Here is a 23,101-nt window from a genome sequence, read left to right as displayed (position 1 = left end):
TTTTCTTTGAAATTTATGTCCCCAGAGGTGGTGTCCTTGTCACCTCTCGTGGTCCTCTGGTAGATCTGGAGCAGGGTGTGGGGCTTAACACTCTGCCTGGTCACCTGCTGCAGAAGGTGCTTCCCATTCTCACCGTGGTGTGCACTGGGAAAGTCTCTCTCTCTCGAGGAAAGTCAGGAATCGTCATTACGAGGCTGAGGAATCTTCCTCTCATGCAGACATTGTATATTCTGTACGAAGTGGCCAACGTGCTGAGGACAGCAGCAGTGTGACAGGCGCTGTGACCCTTCTCGGTGATAGGTGACGCAGCTCACCATTGTGGGTGGGGCTCACTGTTTTACTGCTTTCTTTTGGGAAGTAAACCCTGCAGATTTCCTCCAGTTGCTTAGCGACAGCCACACTGCCAGATGTCTGTGTCCTCGACTCTCCGCCTGGGTGTGAACACGGTGTGCACCTGTTCCTTAGCTTCAGTTGCAGGGTCCTTCTGTCACGCTGGCACATCGCACAGCTGCTCTGGAAAGGCTGCCCTATGCATACTGATGGGTGTGTCAGTAGTGTTCAGACCCCAGCCTGTCGGTGACTTGCACATTGGGATGTACCTGTGTGAGCATCTCCACAGGTTCCATGTTGAGAATGGAAGATGTGTGCCTGTGTAACAGTGTGTGCCCACCACCTCCACGGGCCCTGCTCGCCCTCCCCTCTCCTGACCGCCTCTGCCTCCGCGGGCCCTGCGCGCCCTCCCCTCTCCTGACCGCTTCCGCGGGCCCTGCGCGCCCTCCCCTCTCCTGACCGCCTCCGCGGGCCCTGCGCGCCCTCCCCTCTCCTGACCGCCTCCGCGGGCCCTGCGCGCCCTCCCCTCTCCTGACCGCCTCCGCGGGCCCTGCGCGCCCTCCCCTCTCCTGATCGCCTCCGCCTCCGTGGGGCCCTGCGCGCCCTCCCCTCTCCTGACCGCCTCCGCCTCCGCGGGCCCTGCGCGCCCTCCCCTCTCCTGACCGCTTCCGCGGGCCCTGCGCGCCCTCCCGGTGCCCTGACTTGCGAGGGAGATTGAGCATCTTTTGATTTGCTTAAGAGCATGGTATTTTTTGTTCACTTTCTTTGCCCATTTGTCTTTTGGGATGATCATTTTTATATAGTTATTACCTTTTTTTTCTTTACAAGAGAGTAGGCCCTTTGGGTAAGAGTAGAAAATGTTTCTTGGTTTGTTAGTAGCCTGTTTTCTTTTCACCTTTTTTGATCGTGCAGGGAGTATTTTTTATTCCGTCAGTCACAGCTGGGTTTACGGCAGTCAGCCCTGGCCTTCCATCCATGGTGATGGATGTGTTCTGTTTTTCCCTGTTCTCTGTGCTTCTGTGTCTGGGGTGGCATATGCTGGGCTGCCCCACTGCCCTTCTCCACTGCCTCGGGTACTTTCTCACAGACCAATTCTACGCATTTGAGTCATCCTGGACCCTCTCTGTTCTGTCACTCTCATCCCCTTATTTACATTCTTGTAGCTTACAGCATGCTTGTACTGCCTGGTGGTACTACCCTGGTATTTCCCTTTTTCAAAATGCTGTTTTGACCCTGGCTGGTTGGCTCAGCAGTAGAGCGTCACTCAGCATGTGGAGGTTCTGGGTTTGATCCCCAGTCAGGGCACTCAGGAGAAGTGACCATCTGCTTCTCCACCCTTCTCCCCCCTTTCCCCTCCCTCAGTCATGGCTCAAATGGTTCAAGCCCCAGTTGCTGAGGATGGCTCCATGGCCTCCGCCTCAGTTGCTAAGAAGAGCTCGATTGCCAAGCAACAGAGCAACGCCCAAGATGGGCAGAACATTGTCCCCTAGTGGGCTTGCCATGTGAATCCTGGTTGGGGCGCATGTGGGAGTCTTTCTCTCTGCCTCCCTGCCTCTCACCCTCTCAATTTATTTAAAAAATGCTGTTTCTACTTGTGTACTTTTTTCATTAAAAAAAAAAGTCCTATTTTGTAGTAAATCATGGTGTTTCAAAGTTTTAGGCTAATGTAGAATTGACTTGTTATAATTTTGGATCATCCTGGCTGAGAGTAGAGACGTCTTTCGTGTGCTAGAGTTTTCCATTGTGTTTAGTAGCACATGGAAGTCTCTCTGAGAGTGTGTGCTGGTACGTAGACTCCTGCCTGCTGCGGTGTTTGGGGGCTGTCCTGCATGCAGCTGTTTCTCTGTCGTGCCCGCTAGCTGGCTGCGTGGTGTGCAGACAGCTTCTGGGTTATCTGCGCAGACTCCGTGGGTGATGCTTTTGTTGGCAGTGGTTCTCTGGTGCTGCTGGGTTTCTGGCGGGCAGGTCGGCCGTGCACGTGGAGCTGCTTCATGCTGCCTCTGCTGCCCCTGCTGTGCGTGCCCTCGCTGCGCAGCGCTGGGAGCCTGGCGGCTGATGGAAGGTGGTGCCGTGGGTGGTCAGGTTGGAGGGGGCTCTCTGCTCGAGTCCCATGTGTAAGTGGGGTGTACCCCCTTTTCAGTGTTCTTTTATGATAGCACGTGTGAGGCAGCTGAAGCAGCGGCCTGGCTTCGGTAAATATTTGCAAAGACTTCAACAGGTATAAGGCCGCCCTTGCATCAGCGTGGACTGTTTTGTTACACGGAGGGATGGTCTTTTGGCGATGACTTATTCCACACTCTGGGAGGAATCCTGTACTGGTGCTGCAGCAACCTGCTTTCCCTTGCACACCTGGCACAGGCCTCTGGGCTGGGCGGGAGGTATCTGGGCAGTGTTGCTGTCTGTAGCAAGGAACCCTGGCAACCAGCACCCTGCTGTGCCCTGTGACACATCTCCTGTCCTGTCCTTGTCCTCTGCAGGCGGGTTGGATGACACCCTGCACACCATCATCAACTACGCCTGTGAACAGAACATCCCCTTCGTGTTTGCGCTCAACCGCAAAGCCCTGGGGCGTAGTTTGAACAAGGCCGTTCCTGTCAGTGTGGTGGGCATCTTCAGCTACGACGGGGCCCAGGTGTGCAGGGAAGAGGCCCAGTCTGGCCGCCGGCTCGGGAGGGAGGAGAAGAGGTGGAGGTCGTGGGCGGTCAGTCACACTCACTTTCAGGGGCCTTGCTGTCCTTAATACACAGAAGGGAAGTGTGATTTCAAATTTAGCTCTGGGCTCCCTGCTGCTACAGAGGTACCTAAGGTGCCCTGTTCTCTCTTGAGGCAGCACCCTAGGTGGGTGTCACCCTTTGCTTTGTGGAGGGTGCCCTTGGGGTTTGTAGAAGACCCATGTCTTCTGTGGTCCGGGGACATCACCTTTATGCTCACTTCTGTCCAAGGACCAGTTCCACAAGATGGTTGAGCTGACGATGGCGGCGCGGGAAGCATACAAGACCATGCTGGAGAACGTGCAGCAGGAGCAGGCGGGACAGCCTGGGTCCCAAGCCCCTGCCGGCCAGCCTGCGCAGGGCCCCAGCTGCCTGGCAGAGGACAGCCCCCCAGCTTCTCCAGAGTCAGAAGAGCCGCACTACAGTGAGTGCCAGGGCGAGTCTGAGTCTGGGCTAAATGTCCTTCGGGTCTTCATGGACTTGGATGAAAAGTCCAGTCCAGTGCCTGGCGGAGTGGTGGCCTGCCCAGCAGCACTGGCTGCCGAAGGCAAGGCCGCGTAAGGGCCTGGCCGTTGTCTGAGTGTTCTGAGACCTGGGAGTTTGCAAGGACCTGTCAATGAATGTCTCACACAGAGGGTGGCTGCAAGGGCAGCTGTGTCCTGGGAGGTTGTCAAGGTCAGCAAGCAGTGAGGTGTGACTAATGCTGCGCACAGGGGCAGGGGTGCCCTGGGGGTGGCGGGTGGAGACTGCAGGCCATTGAGATAGCCTGAGCTGGCTCCCAGCAGAGCCCCGCTGCCCACCCCCTCTCAGCCTGCTGCTTTCTCCTTCCCAGTGGAGATCTGGAGGAAACACCTGAATGCATACCATCAGGGTGCCCTGGAGCTCGAAGCGTCGCTGGAGGCTTCCACCTCTCAGATGATGAACTTGAATTTATAAGAAGAGGTGTGTGTGTGTGTGTGTGTGTGTATTTGGGGTAAGGACGGGGAGATTTGAACATTGTGGCCCTTCTTAGTTCTCCACTGACCTGATGTATTTGTGATGCTGTCGTTGGGGCGCTGGCAGCGTGGAGGGCATGAGGGAGGCAGCCTTTGTGGCATCAGAGCTGTGGGTCTTGTGAGCAGGCGCTGGGCGTGCTGACAGAGCCTCTCCTGGGAGCCCCGGGAACAGTGAGCCTGGACAACACTGGAAACCTAGCCCTCCGTGGTGGGTGCCCTGCTTAGAGGATGTGTCCTGCACATTGCAGAGGCGTCAGCTCAGCTAGCGGGCTGGTGGAGTGGGAGCATTGTGGCTGACACTGTCGCCTCGGGAGCCAGTGCTCACTCAGGAGGGCAGAGCCTCCTTAGGACACGGCCTCTCAGTGGGAAGATTTGGGGACATGTGGAGGGTTTGCTAAAATGAGCCTTAGCAGAAAATTCAGTTTCTAATCTGTGACCTTTGACAGGAATTATTTCTTTTAGTCTTTAATTTTTAAAGAAACAATGTATATTAAAGTTGCTAAATTTCAGTTTTGATAATCTACAGATCTTTCTTTTGTAAATGAACACACTCTTTGAGTATGGTTTCTGTCACAGAGGCCAGGAGACAAGAGGTTTACTTTCCTATTTTTCTGTAAGTAAGAAGGCATATTTATTTTGAATAAAGAGTGATTATTTAATTTCCCTGAAGACTCTGGTCAACTGGTCATTGGGTTTATCCTTGCTCTTTCTAGTTCCTCCTTTGTCCCCATCTGTGCTTTTGGACTTTGAATGGAAGGAAGAGGCTGAACGGGGAGAGGTTTGTTATACCCATGCCTCCTGCAGCTGGCGGCAGTGACCCTTGAGGTCTCCAGCCTGAAACCTGCTGTCACCAGGCCCAGCCTCAGGCCCTCCAGTCACAGAGAACATGGCTGGGTGGAGTGTCCCTGGTTCATGCTCGTCAGGCCCAGCATGTGTTGCTGGCTATGAAAACACTGGTGGTTGAGCCCAGTCACACCAACATGGTATCTGAGAACCCGGTGCAGTGGTGAGCAATGAAAGTAGACTAATGAGTCAGAAGCACTATGTGGGCAGGGCTGAAAATGTGTGACAGGTCGTGTGTGTGTGTGTGTGTGTGTGTGTGTGTGTGTGTGTGTGTAGCACCTGCCTCTCCTGTTGTCAGTGACACTGGTCACTCCCAGTGTGTGCTCTGCCCCTCCAAACACATACTGAGCCGTTTTAAGGGGACATAGGATTCGGTCGATCAGCTCCAAACTCCGAAGCCCTGAGTTCTGTCCACACATCTCTCTGGGCTCAGGAAGAGCAGCATCGAGAAGGTCTTTTCTGCCCTCCCCACATCAACAGGTAGCAAGTCAACTGTCCTGGGTTTGAGAGTAGTGGATTGAGAATGAAGGTTCCAAATTAATTTATATAGAGAAAATGAAATAGCATTCCAGCTGCACTAAGCTGCTGAGGATAGGGAAAGTGATAGATCAAAAAGTTAAGGAACAGACTTCTGGTCCCTGGCTGGTTAGCTCAGTCAGTTAGAGCATCGTCCCAAAATGACAAGGCTGCGGGTTCGATCCCCAGTCAGGGCACACACAAGAAGCAACCAATGAATACATGACTGAGTGGAACAAAAATGAATGCTTCCTGCCTGACCTGTGGTGGTGCAGTGGATATAGTGTTGAACTGGAACGCTGAGGTTCCGGGTTCGAAACCCTGGGCTTGCCTGGTCAAGGCATTCCTGCTCCTCCCTCACTTCTCTCCTCTCTCTCTCTCTTTCAAATGAATAAAGTCTTAAAAAATATTTTTTAAAAATGAATGCTTCCCTTCCCCCTCCCCACTATCCTTTTCTTTGCTCTCTTTCTCTTAAAAATCAATAAACTTGGGCTTGCATGGTGGTGCAGTGGATAGTATTGACCTGGGACACTGAGAACCCAGGTTCAAAACCCCATGGTCGCTGGCTTGAGCCCAACCAAGGTCACGGGGTAGAGCAAGGGTCACTGGCGCAGCTGGAGCCCCGGAGTCAAGGTACATATGAGAAAGCAATCAGTGAACAACTCAAGTGCCGCAGCTACGAGTTGATGCTTCTCATCTCTCTCCCTTCCTGTCTGTTCCTTTCTCATGCAAATAAATAAAGCAAGGAGCAAGCCTTGACCAGATAGCTCAGTTGGTTGAAACATTGTCCGGAAGCACAGAGGTTGCTGGTTTGATTCCTGGTTAGAGCACGTATATACAGGAGCAGTATGATGTTCCTTTATCTCTGTCTCTAAAAATAAACAGACTTCTGGTCAAAATGGCAGAGCAGGTAGACTCTGAGATGGCCCCTCCCATGATGAAAATTACAACTAAATTACAGAACTCTCATCATTGACAGTCACCGGAAGACTAGATGAATATACATCGTCTAAGGATAGAAAGCCACATGGAGACCAGTAGGAGGGGTGGGATGTGGACTGGGGAGGTCCCATTCCATGTGGCAAGGAGGGCCTGACCTGTGGTGGCACAGTGGATAAAGTGTTGACCTGGAATGCTGAGGTCGCTGATTCGAAACCCCAGGCTTGCCTGGTCAAGGCACATAGGGCAAGCAACTACTATGAGTTGATGCTTTCCATCCCTCCCTATTTCTCTCTAAAATCAATAAATAAGATCTTAAAAAAAAACCCAGATGAGTCTAGAATGGTGACAGTTCCAAGACTGGGCATTTGTTAAACATCACCTCATTGTACTTTATCGTGTGTAAGTTATACCTTAGTAAAGCTGACATTTAAAAAGAGAATGAAGTCTTGCCATCTGCGACAGCAAGGATGGACTGGGAGGGTATTGTGCTAAAAAGGCACAGAAAGATGAACACCATATGATTTCACTTACATGTGGAATCTAATGAACAAACCAAACTCATAGAAAAGCAACTGATGGTTGCCAGATGGGTTGGGGGATGGGCAGCAAAGGGGAAGGGGGTTAAGAAGCACAAATTGCCAGTTACAGAGTCACATCGACATACAGTACAGCGTGGGGGATACAGTCAATAATATCTTATTAACTACATATGGTGCCAGGTGGCTATTAGCCTCATTGGGGCGATCACTTAGTTACCTAAATGTCTGATCACTGTTGTACACCTGAAATTAATATACTGTCATTAATATAATGTTAACTGTCATTGAAAAATAAATTAGAAATATTAAGAAGACAAAAGGATCTTTAAGAAAATCATTAATAACATCTCTGCTGGTGACAAGGTCCCCTGCAGGAACCCTCTGGGTCTCTGGCTGTGGTGTTTGTTCAATGAATCTAAGTGGATGGCTGGAGCAGAGACTGGGCACCCCCACTGCATCCCCTGCGTTTGCGAGCCAGGACCACTGCCCTGGCCCACAGGCCGTTTTCCTGGCAGGGCCACCCCTGTGCGAATGGCAGTGCCATGACCCACGCTGGCCCATGCTGCTAGGGGAAGTGGATGGCGCCGGGCCCTCCCAGGCACGGACCTCACTGAGCACATGTGGGACTGCACCTTTGTTTTCTGAACAGTGCTAAGAATCCACACTCACCCTCAACCACATTCCCCGTGGAGCACTCCCACCCCCGTACGGCGATTGGAAGGAAGGGTTATTGTCTTGTTGAGCATGAGCTATGCCAAGACTTGCGGGAGAGTTTCAGAGATACTGGACACAGCACCAAGCACAGGCCTAGCCCCAGAGCAGCTCACTCGGCGTCCATCATGGCTGCAGCCACTCCCCACGCAAAGACCACCGGACAGCCACTGGCTGTCCTACAGAAACCTGCATCACGGGGTGGACGGCCTATGAGCCAGTGGCGTCTGCTGGAAGGAAGGGCCAGTACCCAGGCGGGAGGGTGGAGGGAGCAAAGAGGCACTCGGGCAGCTGTGATCCCAAGGTGAGCCGCCCCCAGGGAGTCTTGTTTGCAGTGGACCCTGGAAGTGGCTGCTGGAAACCTCAGCCTCAGGGCTGATCTGGATGTGGGCAGGGGCCCGATGCAGCTTCCACTCACTAGGGTCTGAAGAGGAGTTCAGCTTTATTTTTAACAGAGGTTCTGGTTTTGTAATAGGCTGGCATGCCATGAAGAACTGTCACTCCACGGACAATAACGTGTTGGCACAGTCCCAGGCTGAGTGAGCAGTGGTGGCTGGGCCTCACTGTCATACACGTGGGGAGTGGGAGGAGACCCTGGAGATGAGGTCAGATTCCTCAGCAGGAGGTGTGACCGGGCTCTCATCACGTCTCCCCTCCGTGCAGAGCCACATGGCCCCAGGGGCTCCCAGACAGCTCAGCCTACCCACACCGTGAGTGGAGCAGGGACACGCAGAGCTTTGTGAGGAGTCTGATGCTCTGAGATTAAACAAAGACAAACCTCAGGTTCAGCCCCTGTGGGCCTCAGCGTAGCCCAAGCTCAAGGCCCTCGCCCCCTCCTCAGTGCTGCCCCTGGGGTGGAGCGGTGAGTGTGCAGGGGGGTGAGGGGCAGCCGTAGAGCCCAGAGCCTGTTGGAGGCCGTGCCCAGGGCATCAGCTGTGCTGGGCCGGCCCACTTGTGAGACCTAACAGTTCTCAAGTCCTGCAGGCCTGAGGGATCTGTGTGGGACCACAGTGCTTCTGGGAAAGGGAGCCGCACTCCGCTGTCTCCGCCAGATGCCGGCTGCAGCCCGTTAACTGTCTTGGTTCCCCGCTTCAGCCAAATAGACCCTCCGTCACACATAGGCCCTAATTTAAAAAAAAATAGTTTGGCTGCTGTCACACAGCTCCAGTCAGGGCCCTTGGCGGAGGCTGCTCTGGGCGGGCAGGGTGACAGCTCACTGCCAGGGGTCCTCTCTGGGGCACGGCAAACATCTTCGGGCAGCACTCCCTCCCGGCGGCTAAAGGGTGTCCTTGTTACAGCTTTCCTGAAAGAACAGTGTCTTTGAGTTCCTGGAAGAACAGTCGACCTCGCCTCCTCTCTGTCCCTTTCCCAGCATGCAATCTCAGATGGACAGACAGATAGACGTGGTCAATGGCCTCAGGTCTGCTGCCCATGTGCTAGCCCTGGGGTCTCAGAGGGGACCCTGCAGGGAGGCTAGTCATGGAGGATGAATCACAAGCAGCCTCCTGGCAGCAAAGAGGGACAGCCCATCAGCCCCGGGACACTGTAAGACCTCAGCTGTCACCTGTCACAGTGACTAGTCCTCCCGGGGATCGAGCAGGTCTGGCCTGGAGGTAGTGAGCCAGGGCCCGGCCCCTTTGTCTCACTGGGGCCCGTGGGAACGCAGGCCTGTGGGAGAGCAGGCGGGGCACACTGCTTGCCCACGTGCCCGCCACCACGGGGCACCCCCCGCAGACAGTCATGTGCTGAGGCCACAAGCGCCTGCTCTCACCTGCACCCATGTACCACCCATCTGGGCTTCCTGCTCTGCCAGGAGGTCGGGATGGCCATGGGGACACAGCTGCCCAGAGCAGCTGGCTCTGACCTTTGTACTCACATCCCCCTGTCCTGCCTGACCTCAGTCTCCTGTAAGACCCACCCCCACTGGCAGAATGAACCCCGAACACCCCCAACAGAGGGGACACCCCCACAGATGCGCCGCCCGGCCACGCACCCATGCCTCCCTCCAGCTCTGCATCACGTGGCTGTGTTCCCCGACCACAGCCCTCCAGGCGGCGAGCTCTCTGGTCCACTTCTCCCGATGGGTCGCCTCTGCAAGATAGAAGTGGGGCCCGGTCTCAGCTTGGCAAGTCTCTAGGACATCTGGGGGGGGTCCAAGCCCACTGAGGCCGCACTGCTGGGGCCCATGCTGGGCTGAGCCAAGCCCAAAGCCAAGTGGCCCTGGGCCAGGGGCTGACCCTCAACGGCCTTGCCTTCCTGTCTGTGGGGCTCCTGCAGCTCATGGTGCCCCACCCCCCTGCTACCAGCTCTGCGGCGCTGTTCCCGAGGCGCACTGGCCCTACAACGGGACGCTGACAAGTGGCTTGCTTCAAAAGCTGTTTCGAAGAGAAGCACGTCCCCTAGGGCCCATCCCCACTGCAGAGAAGTCGCTCCCGTGCTCCAGGGGAGGTGGTCTGTCCCAGACAGCACAGGATGGGGTCTCGGGAAGTCTGCCCAGGGCCAGCTCACTGGTGTTTCCGTGCCCAACCTCAGGCCCCACTGACTCCCGGCTGCAATCCTGCAGGCCTGTTGCCACAGTGTGGGCTGTGGTTGGACACCCCAAGCTTCCGCACTCATAAAGGGGAGAGGTCGGACCAGTGTCCTGGACACGGGTGCACCCAGGGATCTCCAGGAGAAGTCCTTAACACAAGGTGCCCCTGCCCAGGACCTCTGCGGCTGGGCCTGGCACTCGGCGTTTCTAACAAGCTCCCCAGCACGCTCCCACGTACGCTAACAGTGCCGGTGTGGAGACCATGCCTTGGGCGGAAAGGCCTCAAAAGGAGAGGTCTTTGTGCCCCTCTCTTAAATGTAAACAGAACATCAAGAGCCAGGAGACTCCTGAGAAGACAGACAACACAAGAAGGAAGGGCTCCTTGGAGGAAGAGGGAAACAGCCTGAATGGACCCAGACCCTGAGGGAGTAAGGACAGAGCCTGTATCCCTGAACAAGAGTTTACCGGGAAAAGGACAGACATGGCTCAGCAGGGAGAACATGACGGTGAGAGGAAGACTCGGTGACAGGGCACAACAAAGCTGAGAAAGCTACCGGAAGTTGAGGGAAAGCAGAGGGGACAGAGACAGATGATGAAGGCACGCTGCACTGTCGGAGGCCAGCCCAGGTGGCCAGCATTGTGGAAAATTTTCAGAAAGAGAACAGAAACTGAGGTGGAGAACACTAAGCACATATTCAAGGAAACCTCCCAGGATTAAAGGGCAGGGACTTCCACAGGTAAGCTACCCCCCCCCATGACAACAGGACCTTGGCCAGTGCTCAAGAAGACACTGATCATGTGAGGTCACAGGCGGGGTCCGGGGAGCCCGAGGGTATGGGAGTGAGTCTCCAGACACTAAGGGAAAGACTTCCAGCCAGAATCGCCGACCCAGCCAGACTCTCATCTGAAGTGTGAGGACAGAAAAAAAAAAAACAGGCTCTGACACCAGCTTCCTGGACACCCGCTGGAGGACACCCTTCACAGGAAAACAGAAGTGCCCCGGGACACAGGACACACCATCCAGTCAGAGAAACAGAGCCCGCGGCTTCCAGGCGTTAGCCCAGGGCAGTGCTGGGCACCTGGCACTGAGGTTCGGGGGAAACAGGACACCTGCCCGTCTGTGTGGACCGGGGGCTCCAGACAACCACCGAGTCTGGTGCGGCATCCGCAACTCAGACCGAGCAGATGGGGCTCCGCACAGTCGTGGCCACACGGGAACACAAGTACAGGAAGGGCCATCATGTCCAACCGCGGGGCCCGGCCCCCCTAACAATGGCACGTACACCCCGGGAGGATGGGAACCGGGCACTGGGGAGCAGACAGTGAAAAGGAACTTTCATCGTTCTTAGTGGGAGCCAGGTCGAAATGCCACCACAGGAGCCTGCGGCTGGGGACACAAAGTGAACAGGGAAAAACCATGGCCCCGGTCACAGAGCTGCAGCAGGGGTGGCGAGGGCACCACTTACCCGGCTTCATCACGGTGACCCGCACTTGGGAGGTCTGGCTCCCAGCCGAGGACAGGACAGAGCAGCGGTACTCGGTGGTCTCGCGAGCTGCATCCTGCAGCCAGCTCAGCACATGGGCTCTGCCGCCGGGGAGCGTGAGTCTCTGCACGGGGACACACGTCTCCAGCTCCTGCCCGTTCTTCTCCCAGACAACGTGAATGTCCGCAGGACCTGGGGACACACAGGCCAGCTCCACCCTGCGTCCCAGGACCCTGCGGGCCCCACAGGAACTGCCCAGGACAGCACGCAGCCCAGGGCTGTGCTCACTATGGCCCCTAGCGACCGGGGAAGAAGCAGGGCTCTGCTCCTCGGCCTCCCCCGGATGCCTCTGTCAACATGCATGTGCAAGGCTGTGTCCCCCAGGACACGCGCTGAGGGCCAAGCCCCTTCTCCTTTTTCGCCAGGCTGTGCACCGGGGGAGCACCTGGTGGGGGAGCCACGGGGGCACGTGTCTGGCCCACACAGGTGGTCATGGGCCAGGGAACATCAGTCCCCTTCCCAGTCCCCCAGCCCTGGTGCCACCACCTTCAGCAAAGGCTCTGCCTCCTCAGGGCCACTACCAGTGTTCCCACTGCAACGAATGGCCGGAGCTACTGCCCTGGACCAGGCCTGGCTAGGCCTTGGCTTCATCACGGTGACCCGCACTTGGGAGTTGAGTTGGTGTGACTGCCCCTAAGGGCTCCTGGGTGGGTCAGGGGACAGGACCAGGGCACTGAGAAGGGCTGGGAGTCCACCCTATAGAAACAGCACCAGGAGGAGGGTGGAGAATGGACCTCAGCACCTTTCCACCAGCCCTGGCCCCTGGCCCCAGGTCTTTGCCAGGCCAGACCTGGGCCAGGGGCACAGCACAGGCACCAGGCATCCTGCCACCTGAGTCCAGGGTTCGGTTTCCCACCCAGTGCCAAGGGGGAAGGTGGGTCATGGAGAGCAGAGCATGGAGCACCAGCAGCCAGGTCTGGGCTCTGTCCTCAGTGCTGGGAGCAGTTTCCAGGCGACTCCCCACCCAGGAAGAGTGGCTGGTGAGCCCGTGGGGTTCAGAGTTCAGGATCCAGCCTGGGTGCCCGGGCTGTGCCATGACAGGCCCACCTGCCATTTCCACTGAAGTAAAATTACTCCACCATGGTCTGCATAGAGCTGGCCTCTGTGTAGGCCTGCTGAAGAAAGGCTGAGCACCACTAGGCCCCCCCGGGCCCTCCCGGGGCCTGTGCAGACCGGCTGGGTCAGGGCAGCAGCAGAGACTGGCCAGGCACAGATGGACACAGAAGCTGGTCTGTCCCGGAAGCCCAGTCCAGCGACAGCTAATGGGATTTTGATGGAGGCTAGATTCTCTGCGGGCCTCCGTCCCCGCCACTCCCCTCACTTCAGGGGGGCCTGGGGGAGCCTAGTGGTGCTCAGGAGAGCACCCCTCACTTCCACCTAGGCCAGGCAGGCACCCCAAAACCAAAAGCACAAGCTAGGGGACACCCTCCCGCCTCCTTGCCCAGGCACCTGCTCCCTGGCATGCCCGGCGGTCCGTGTGAACTTCACCCACTGCGGGCTGTGGGGACGAACTGGCCGAGAGCCGCCCCATCCCATCATCACACCACCCGAGACCAGATTCTTCCCAGAGGCCCACCCACCTGGGAAGGATGACATAAACCACAGCACGGTGGAGAATGGGCAGCCATAGAAGAGAGGACTTTGCCTGCCCACCTATGGTTGGCCAGCACAGAGCAGGAAAGCAACCCTAGATCAAGGGCTCAGCAAACCAGCACAAACTGCCACAGGCATGTGGCCATGGCCATGGCTGTGTGCGGAGCCTTCACGGCCAGATACAGGGGACAGGCTCTGCACACTGTCCTGGGAGGGTGAGGCGGCGGGTGGAGATCTGGCACCTGCCGAGTCTTTTAAAAACAGGAGAGACCTGGAGTAGAACTAGGATCCTTCTTGATGGGCTCCCAGCATGACCAGGTCCCTGCATGGCACCTCCTCACCAAGCAATCCTGTCATCAGTGAGCCACCAGGGAAGGGCCGACCTTGAACCAGACTGTCCTGAGAATGAATCCTGAGACGACAGTTGGACCCCACAGGGAAGCACAGATGCCGTGTCTGTGTGTCCCACAGAAACACGACAGCTACTGTGTTGTCATTCATGAGGAATCACATTTAAGATTTAGCAACACAGAAAAAAAACCTAACATATTCACTGAAATAGTGCACGTGTCTACACACATGTATACACACATGCACACAGACATGTCTCTCTGTGTGTGCACATGTGTGGACACTCTCACAGACACGCACAAATGGCCTGAACACGGCCACACTGCGTGCTGGTTGCCTTTGGATGGTTTCATTCTAGGTCATTTAAAATTGTGCTCTTTATACTTTCCCAGAGATTCCAAATTCACTGTCATCATTAAAATGCCATCTTGAAGAAAAAGCAATGTGTTGTAGACTCTGAGGGAAACTGAAAGTTGCTCAGAAGCGCCAGCACAGCGGCCCTGCTGTCCGGCCAGGGACAAGCCCTCCACATCGGTTCACTTGTGTTCTGTGCAGGGCTGCCGTTTTTCTACACCGTCACTCCAACTTTCTGTAGTTTTGTGCACTGCCCACAGATTCCTCTCTCTGTATACACACGGTAGGCACACAATCTGAGTGCACACTCACGTCCTGTGGACGTGGGCTGGTTCACAGAGAGGCATGCCAGCGGTCTCCCCGGCACAGGCGTGCCCCCTGACCGCACGATGCACTGCACCAGCCCACGCCCTGCACAGCACTCTTTGGCTGCTGGGCAGCTCGGTGCATTCTCAGTTTAAAAACCGATTCCCGTGAGGCATCGCAATCAGAATGCGCAGACACTGGAGTCAGTTCTGAAGAGGTCCTGCCCCCTTCCTCATGCCCTAGCACTGCCCGCTGATGATAGGCATTGGCCCAGAGCCTTCGAGATGGGTCACAGCAGCTTCTGGAAGGTTCTCATGACCAATGCTAGGATGAGTAATCCAGGTGGCCTGAGCTGAGGACCGATGTATCACTCCAACCACACGGGCTGGGACCTTTCAGGAGCAAAGTTCTCTCAGAACCACAGCTCCCGGGGCAGGAAAGGTGTGAAACACACCACATGTGCCCCATCATGAGGACATTCCTAAGCATCATTAAATTCTCTTTAAATGCACATTTAACTGTAGTAAACCATTAAAAATGTTAAAAGTACTTACGTTCCATTTGTTCTTTAAAAAAATAAAACTATCCAACTCATTCTGAATGCAGAGGAAATTAAAGAGAGAGAGGGAAAGTGAAGGTTAAAACCGGTCAGCAGGGTCACCCCCTGGGCCTCGGTGGGGACCCAGGCAACCCTGACCCATCTGTCCCACAGGTGCTGCTCCTCAGAAACGCAGCATGCAGGCTGTCCCCCACAGCTTCTGTGGCAGTGCGCGGGCCGGTGGGAGTCTCTGGTCCAGCACCCACCTCAGTGTCCCTGTCTGTGGAGCCCCTGGGGCCAGCTGGTTCTGCTTCCCCACCAAACCAGAAGTTCTGGGACAAGAGCCTCTCCTCAAGGAAGGAGGTCGGCCATCCTGGAGGTGGGGGTTCTGAGAGCCCCGAATGGGGGGGATGTGATGAGATCCACCCCACCAGATGCCCCCCACCCCCGCCGTCTGCACAGCTCCCCACAGGCGAGCTTCCTCCGGGTGCCTCGGGCATGTGCTCTACCCCAGGGCCCACTGCCAGTGAGCTAGCCCACTTCCCATTCTAGGAGCCTGAGTGCAGCCCTGGGGGCCGTTCTCAGAGCCCCCAGAGGCTGCATGCACCAAGGATGTCCTCACTGAACCCCCAGGACCACGGGTTCCCCTGCAGGCCCTGGAGTCCGCATGGCACAGAAGTCGGGCAGACCCTGCTGGGAAGGGAAAGGGGCTCCCCTGGGTCTTCACCTCCCCTATTTCACCGGCTTTCCTTCTCAGAGTGTCTCAAGTCTGTCACAGAGCTGCCAGTGATCAGCTGAAGAGTAAACCCTCATGTATCCAGGTCCTAACTGCTGGAACTGAATCTGGCAAAAAGCAGTTTACAGACAATGCCGTGGGGGAGGGGCGTGGAGGTGCCTACATTGTCCTCTAGCTTCCTGGCAGGGGACTCCCTTCTATGGATGACACTCCTGTGGAAACTCCCAGAAACCACGGGCAGCACCCATCTGTTGTGAAGACATAACAATGGTCACACAACAGAGAAGAGACGCAGCCCCCGAGCAAACCATGTCATCACACGTGCTGAGCACTGAGACCCTAGCAAGAGGATGGGTCACCTTGCCCCAGTGTGGAGGGGAGGCCCTTTCCGGCAGATGCCCAGCCCGTGAGCCAACTACCCCCACAGCTCAGCCTTGGCCCTTCAGGAGCCCCAACGCATACTCACACCAGCCATCTCTGCAGGAGCTTGGGCACCAGGACCCTCCTGAGACCCAGGCCTCCTTCTGCTGCCCCTCTGACCCATGGCTAAAGGGCTTTGTTGGCTAACATCATAGTTAACACAGACAAGGACATTCAAACCTGAATATCCTAACGTCACCAAAAGCAGTGGTCCCCAAACCCGGGGCTGCGGACCGGTGCCAGTCCGTGGGCCATTTGGTACCGGTCCGCAGAGAAAGAATAAATAACTTACATTATTTCCGTTTTATTTATATTTAAGTCTGAACGATGTTTTGTTTTTTTAAAAATGACCAGATTCCCTCTCTTACATCCGTCTAAGGCTCACTCTTGACGCTTGTCTTGGTCACATGATACATTTATCCATCCCACCCTAAAGGCCGGTCCATGAAAATATTTTCTGACATTAAACCGGTCCGTGGCCCAAAAAGGTTGGGGACCACTGACCTAAAGTATAGGAGGTCCATTCTTAGCTTTAAAAATGACACAGGTCGAGCTATGACCTAGAAAGACAGTCACATCAGGGATGCAGGCAGGACCCACAGGGTAGAAAAAGACTACTTTTGTTAAAAAAATTATATAGCTCTCTTTCTGTGTGTGTGTAGATACCTGCATATCGCACGTGCATGATTTGCAGATACACGGCTACAGACTCATCGCTACCAAGTGCTATCACCTATGTGTCCACATTTATGTGCCAAAACAAAGCTACGTGGGCTTGTGTGCGGGCAGTGGGGTGACTTCACTGCTTATCCGTATGATCCTAATTTTGCCACAAGGAACATGATGCGTCATTTCAGAAGAGTGGAATACGCCTGCATGCTTCCTACTTATCTCTCCAGCTCAGGGCCCCCCTTCTTCCCTTGTCAGCATTCCCAACTCTACAGCACACGGACATCCCTGCCAGACGGAAGGCGGTCGGCAGCCTGGGCCACCTCTCCAGAACCCAGGACTCTCCTTGCCACACGGCCTCAGACCTGCACGTGGCGGTACGGCCACAGCACAACGCTCAAGCTGCTGTGGACCAACAGAGCACACGCACACAGGCGTGCACAAGCACACCACACTGAGGTGGTCGGAGACAGAGGGAGATGCTCAGCCAAGGAACCTCCAGTCACGGGCTCCGAAGCCAGGCCACCCTCTAAGAAGCCAACTTGGCCTTAGCTGGGCCAGGGCCTGAACCTGTGTCACGGTTTCATAAACTCAGCACTGTGGTGACATCACAGGGAGTGGCCTGGAAAGGGGGCTCTCAGCTGCACAGGTGCAACCAACACCATACAGACCATGGCTTGAAGAAACGTGGCCTCCAATCCACCACCCTCCACGACTCGGGAATCGGGTGGCTGGAGACGCTGCCAGGTGACACCCATCCACATGACCACCACGTGCAGTGAACCAGTGCTGACTCGTGGGCTAGGATCACGGGAAAAGGCGACAGAGACCTGCAACAGGTCTCCTGGGAACGTGAAACCACTCATTTGAGGAGTGGGGTCCCCGAGGGCCATCAGCCAGCTTTGGCCCGCTGACAGAGCAGAGAGGAAAGGCAGCCTTTCTAGGGGTGGGGTGGGAGCCGCCAGAAGCCACACAAGGACCACGGGGTGATCTGGGTGTGGCCTGCCCCTCCCCCAGCCCTGGTGCCTTCACCTCTCACTCACATGCTGCCCATCAGGGCCTGCTCACCACACCCCCTCTGGGAGGCTCCCGGATCCCACATGTGGGTGTGTGTGGAGTATGTGTGCTGTGTGTGTGGTGTTCACGACATGTGCATGTGGGCTGTGTTTGTAGTCTGCAGTGTGTGTGGCATGTACATGTGGAATGTATTTGTGTGGTTTGTGGGGTATGCGTGTGCAGTATGTGTGGCATGTAGGCAGGGTGTGTGTCTGAGGCATTCAGTCTGCAGCCCTGAGTCTGTTCTGGGCAAACACAGAGCCTTAGGTCCCTGGGAAAGGCCTTGACCACAAACAGGACCTAAACAGCACCCGCCCCCCTGGACGGAACAGTCCGTCCCAGATCCCCCACTGCCTCAGGTGGGGGCCTTGGTGGGACACAGGCAGGTCGCAGGTGCAAACAACCGGAGAGAAACAGTGACGCTATGAGCGAGGCGGGGGCTGGGCCTCAGTCTCCCTGGTTCATCTGTCCTGACCACCAGGACACACACTGCTCCTCCTGCCGTCCCCGGTTAGCGGAGCTGAGGCAGCTGCCCTCCCGGCTGCTCACTGCCCTGTCCACCTTTCCTGCTGCCTGCATGGCCATCAGCTTCCCTCTGGTCCCACCATGGGGGCCCTGGCAGGAGGTGGGAGGGGCTTCTTGCAGCCAGCCCCTCTGAGGCAGTGGGCACAGTGAAGGCATGGCTGCTGAGTGACCCCTCACGCCTCCTGCCTGCCGGCTGGCCGCTGGAGGCCACCTGCAGCGCGTTCACTTTGTCTAGAGGACCCTGACCTCCCCCTGGCCCTTTGCCCTTCTGTAATCTTTGTAACGAAAGCCCCTGCACGAACTCCCTGTGTCTGAAACACCCGGAGCGGCTTCTGCTTTGGTCCTGCCACAGCCCCGTCTCCACCCTCTCCCCATCGCAGAGGCTGTGGGCACGGGCACATGGGCATGCACACCTGGTGGACAGGTAACTCACCGTTGGGAGTGCACACGTAAAAGCGCGGGACTCCCGACCGCACGGCCTGCCTTCTGGGTTGTGGGAACCCAGCACCCTCCTTCCCACCGAAAAGGAGGGTGCCATTGGCCTGCACAGGTTGGGCCCAGGGGCTGCAGCAGGTCTCAGTGCTGCCCCAGGGGAAGCCCTGGTGTGGCACCCGCACCCAGCAGCCACAGAGGTCTGGCCCAGAGCGGGACAGAGGCCAGCAGGCCGTGTGGACCTGGCCTGAAGTCCGCTCTACCACCCCCACTGCCTGTGGCCACGCAGAGTCACAGTGGCCATATGGGTGTTTCATAGCAGACGCAGGACGGTCAAAAGCTCGGGAGCTGATCCGACAGGGAGACAGGCAGCAGCCTGAAATTCTGAGCTTCTCATAGTTTAAAATCTCAAACTAAACAAAACAGGATTTGCCCCCCCCCCCCATTAATTTCCTTCTTCCTCTTGGAGCAGAGGAAGCAGCCCCCAGCCTGTAATGCCTCGTTTTCTCTCTAGGGCTATTTAGATGCCCACACACGGCATCTCCAAAGGTGGGTCTGCCTTACGTCCCCCCTGACACTATCAGATGGACACCACCCAGGTCTGGGGCCACCTAGTCTTTTCTGCATTGAAACATCCCCAAGCAAGTCATTTAAACAATCCCTATTCTGGAGGCTCTAATGTTAATTTTTGAAATATCGAAATACCTCAAACCCAAATTGTTTTCCGACGTATAAGTAACCCTACAGACCCCCGATGTACAACCGGGGTGTCTCAAGAATGTTTAAACCCTATAACATCTATTTACTCAGGGGCACTGCCCTTTTCCCTAGGTCATCAAATTTAAAAAAAAGGACAACAGCTAACTCAGCAAGAGCCATCTGGAGTAAGTGAATCAAAATTATACTTTTTTTTTGTCAGATCTGCAAAAAATATATATTTTGGTATGCTGAATTTTGGTTTATGTGTGCCATGAGATGGAAAAGGTTGAAAATTGCTGCTATAGACCAGAGATTGGCAAGCCTTGGCTTTGAGCCACGTGGGCCCCTGGCTGGTGGTTTGACTGACACACAGCCACACCCACTCAGGAGCAGCTTTCAGGCCACAGGGGCCAAGCTGAGTGGCGGGGCAAAGACTGAGGCCTGCAAAGCCTGAAACAGCTAGTGTGCAGCCTCTGCAGAGAAGCTGGCTAGTCTTAGCCGTCCAGAGAGACAGCCACTGGCTATTAGGCTCCATGGACATCCCTGAGAGACGCAGCCAGGAAGGCAGTGCTGGTGAAGGAGGCCCCCATCCCCCACCTCCCACCTGGACAGGTGCCCCGCTCACCTGTGGCCTGGCAGAAGAGGTGGAAGGTCCCCAGGGCATGCACGTGCTGGGCCTGGTCGCTGAGGAGGGGCGGCAGCAGGGTGACCCACGGGCGGCTGTCAGGCCTGGAGCCCACGGCCGGCCAGGGGCTTCGGGGAGAGGAAGATGAGTCGGGGCCCCGACAGGACAGGGAGGAGGACCCCGGAGGGGGGAAGGGCATAGGAGATGCGGCTGTGAGACAGAGGACAGAAAAGAGAGAGGGCACTGAGGCAGAAGTCAGGAACAGACCACACGCAGAGAAGGCAGACAAGCTTAGGAAAAGGAGGGGACTCAGCACTATCCGGGCCCAGCCCAGCCCGTGTGTAGAGGGGACAGAAGACCCGCCCGCCCACCACACCTTCTGGGAGGGAGGAGGGCCCCTGCCTCAGCAAATCACTGCCCACATCAAGGATATAAGCCTCTCGTTTATTTGATTACTTTCCAAATGTATACAATTCAAAGTAGAAAAATAAAAACAAAGTAAATCTTATAAAACACAAATGTTTACACTAAAACAGTCGAACCCTATCATGCTGGAAGACGAGCTATCCACACGGGCATACAAAGATCAAGAATTCACGGCGCTCCACAAAGAATACGTCTCCTCTCATGGGCATAGGGCAGTGGGCGGTGAGTGCGGGGTTGGTCACGTTCGACCACGCCGGCCAGCACACCCAGACAGGGCTGGGCCCCGCGGGTCTGCCGTGCCGCTGTCTGTGGGCAGCCATGGTCCCGGGCCCGCCCTGTCCTGCTGCCCAGCTCCCTTCCAGCGGCAGACGGCTCAGGTCAACTAAGTGGAAAGTCTGGGTGGGTAAGAGGTGAGACATGGAAGCAAAAAAAAAGGAAAAAGGAGATGTTCAGATGACCAGTCTGTCTGGGCAGGAGGTGGCGACCAGCAGCCGTGGGCCATGGATTGTGGGATGCTGGTCCCCTCAGCTTTGGGACAGCCTGGCTCATCCCAGAAAGGCCACAGTCCCTCACTCAACACCCTGCCCAGCTGGTGGTCGGGGGCCAGTCCTCCACGCCTTCTCTTCTTCAAGAGTTAAAAGCGAGAAAAAACAAACAAAAAAACCACCATGAAAATGATGCTTCCCTCAAGGAAAAAAATTGGAAGAAGAAAGGAAAGAAAGGAAAGAAAGAAAGAAAGAGAAAGAAAGAAAGAAAGAAAGAAAGAAAGAAAGAAAGAAAGAAAGAAAGAAAAGATAAACGTGCTCAAGAAACGGCTTTGTCTGCATTTCTAGAAGCAGAAAGAACATGTTTAGCGAAAGTAAGTTCATCCCTGAGAATCATAAGCAACATAAGCCGTATCTTATCCTAACGTACAACAAAACCTAGAAGACATACATCTTCTAAATATTAAAACGTCTGCTTTAGTAATTTAAAAAAATAAACACCTAACACTTCAATGCAATTTAAAGCAAAATCCTAAAAAATAAAAATAATAATCACATGGAAGAAAAGCTCCGTGCCAATCTGGGCCACAGGCAATAAGTTACCAATCTGATAAACTAAAAAGTCACTTCCAATCTGGAATTAAATTATCTTTCAGTGGCTGCATTGTGAGGAGGTGTCGCTCGAGGCATGGCTCTTGCAGGCCCACGGTGGCCCAGCCATCTACCCGCCCCTGCAGGCGGGACTCCTGCCGCTCCATGGCTCAGGCGCGGTGCTCGCCGTCTTCCGAAAGGACGAAGAGAAATCAAGTCACAAGTCCGACCCAAAGAGAAAAGACACAAGACTGAGGTTCGCGGAGGACGGGCTACCTACACGGCACGGGGACAAGGTTACGGCACGGGGGAATACGAAGACCTCTCCTTGGGCAACGCCTCAGTCCCCGTCTGCATCCGAGTCGGCAAACTTCAGCTCGCACTTGACGTCGAACGGCTTGTCCCTGACTGGGAGGTCGTCGATCCTCTGCGAGTCCTCCCTGTCGGTGGGCCCCCGGCTGGCTGTGGTGTCCTGCTCGGTCTCGTAGCCGGTGTCCGGGGCTGGCCTGGGCTGCCCCCCGTTCTGCTGGGAGAAGCTGCCCTGCTCCACCAGCGTCTCCTTCACACTCTGTTCGCAGTCGAAGTCCGAGGCGGGCTGCTTCTTGCTCAGCAGCATGGCAGAACGGAATTTGAGGCACTGCCCAGGCAGGTAGCCCTTGTAACAGTTGTAGGAAAAGAGGCAGAGGCAGAGGACAAAGAAGAGGAGGAAGAGGGACATGAGGAGGCGGTTGTCGCTGGATTTGAGATACACTGTCTTCTCCGACTGGACCTGGGGGACTGTGTTGATGACGATCTTTGGTTCGCAGGATGTGCTGGTGGGCGCCAGGCTGGGAGGTGTGGTCATCCGCACAGGTGGGGTCTGAGGGGAGGAGCCGTGGATGGGTCCTACTGACACTCTGGGGGTGATCCTACCACCTTCTGTCTGGGTGGCTGGTGAGGAGTAGGCTGCCGGAGTCCGTGGGGCCATGCGGACCTCTAGCACATGCTTGGCCACCACCTGCGAGACCGTCTTGTTCCTGACTCTCTCCTCCGACAGGCACAGGTACACCCCACTGTCTCCTTCTGAGAGGTTGAAGATGAGCAGATTCTTCCTGCCCACCAGGCTGTACTTAGGGCTCTCGGCCTTCAGCACGCCATTCTGGAACTTCCACACCACCCGCGCCAGGTTGGACTTTTGGGCACATTTGAGCTCTGCTGTGTCACCATGCTTGAGAAAACGCTGCTGGTAACTTTCCTTAATTTTATCTGGAACATCAAAATAAATGTGCACAGCGTCAACAACCTTGCTCGCGATCTAACGTCTTTTTAACAGTAGGGCAACACGAACAAGGGGACACAAGAGTTTCACCCACAGGAACAACACGAAATCTTCCAGGACAACTTAAGGAGACCAAGACACATGTGACCAAAAAGCAAAGATGGGCCCTGGATGGCAGCCCACAGGGACAAAGACATCGATCGGAGGCACCTCCGAGCAGTAGAACACCCATTTTACATCCCGGTTTCCTGGGAGAAAACATGCCAGGCCAGGAGGCTGAGCACGGGCCAGCTGTGTGTTGTCGACGGCTGCACTCTGAGTCAAATGTGACATGGTTGTGCTGGTGGCAGCTGCCCGCGTCAGCCTCGTGGGGCCC

The 23,101-nt window shown here is 55.8% G+C and overlaps 2 protein-coding genes across 23 annotated transcripts in view; one reads left to right on the top strand and one right to left on the bottom strand.

Annotated features, from left to right (window-relative positions):
• The window catches only part of SECISBP2 (SECIS binding protein 2), a 30,960-nt gene extending 26,255 nt beyond the window's left edge, over positions 1 to 4,705 (top strand). For 18 of the 19 annotated variants that reach the window (XM_066368435.1, XM_066368433.1, XM_066368432.1 and 15 more), the window contains 3 exons: positions 2,808 to 2,962; positions 3,273 to 3,465; positions 3,874 to 4,705. In XM_066368435.1, the coding sequence (XP_066224532.1) occupies positions 2,808 to 2,962; positions 3,273 to 3,465; positions 3,874 to 3,977 (452 nt within the window). In that variant the 3' untranslated portion in view covers positions 3,978 to 4,705. The remainder of the gene's footprint in view (positions 1 to 2,807; positions 2,963 to 3,272; positions 3,466 to 3,873) is intronic. The other variant, XM_066368427.1, reaches the window with a different exon arrangement.
• Positions 4,706 to 8,012: 3,307 nt separating this feature from the next.
• The window catches only part of SEMA4D (semaphorin 4D), a 31,288-nt gene continuing 16,199 nt past the window's right edge, over positions 8,013 to 23,101 (bottom strand). The window contains exons 14-17 of one of the 4 annotated variants that reach the window (XM_066368448.1): positions 19,966 to 20,175; positions 11,584 to 11,793; positions 9,581 to 9,678; positions 8,013 to 8,890 (exon numbers count right to left, since the gene is read on the bottom strand). In XM_066368448.1, the coding sequence (XP_066224545.1) occupies positions 8,864 to 8,890; positions 9,581 to 9,678; positions 11,584 to 11,793; positions 19,966 to 20,175 (545 nt within the window). In that variant the 3' untranslated portion in view covers positions 8,013 to 8,863. Of the gene's footprint in view, positions 8,891 to 9,580; positions 9,679 to 11,583; positions 11,794 to 19,965; positions 20,176 to 20,395; positions 22,713 to 23,101 lie in introns of those variants that run through there. The other 3 variants (XM_066368449.1, XR_010749231.1, XM_066368447.1) reach the window with 3 other exon arrangements.

This window comes from Saccopteryx leptura, chromosome 2, assembly GCF_036850995.1.
Source record: "Saccopteryx leptura isolate mSacLep1 chromosome 2, mSacLep1_pri_phased_curated, whole genome shotgun sequence".
In the NCBI taxonomy this organism is placed as follows: Eukaryota; Metazoa; Chordata; class Mammalia; order Chiroptera; family Emballonuridae; genus Saccopteryx; species Saccopteryx leptura.
This window is presented reverse-complemented; position numbering and strand designations above follow the sequence as displayed.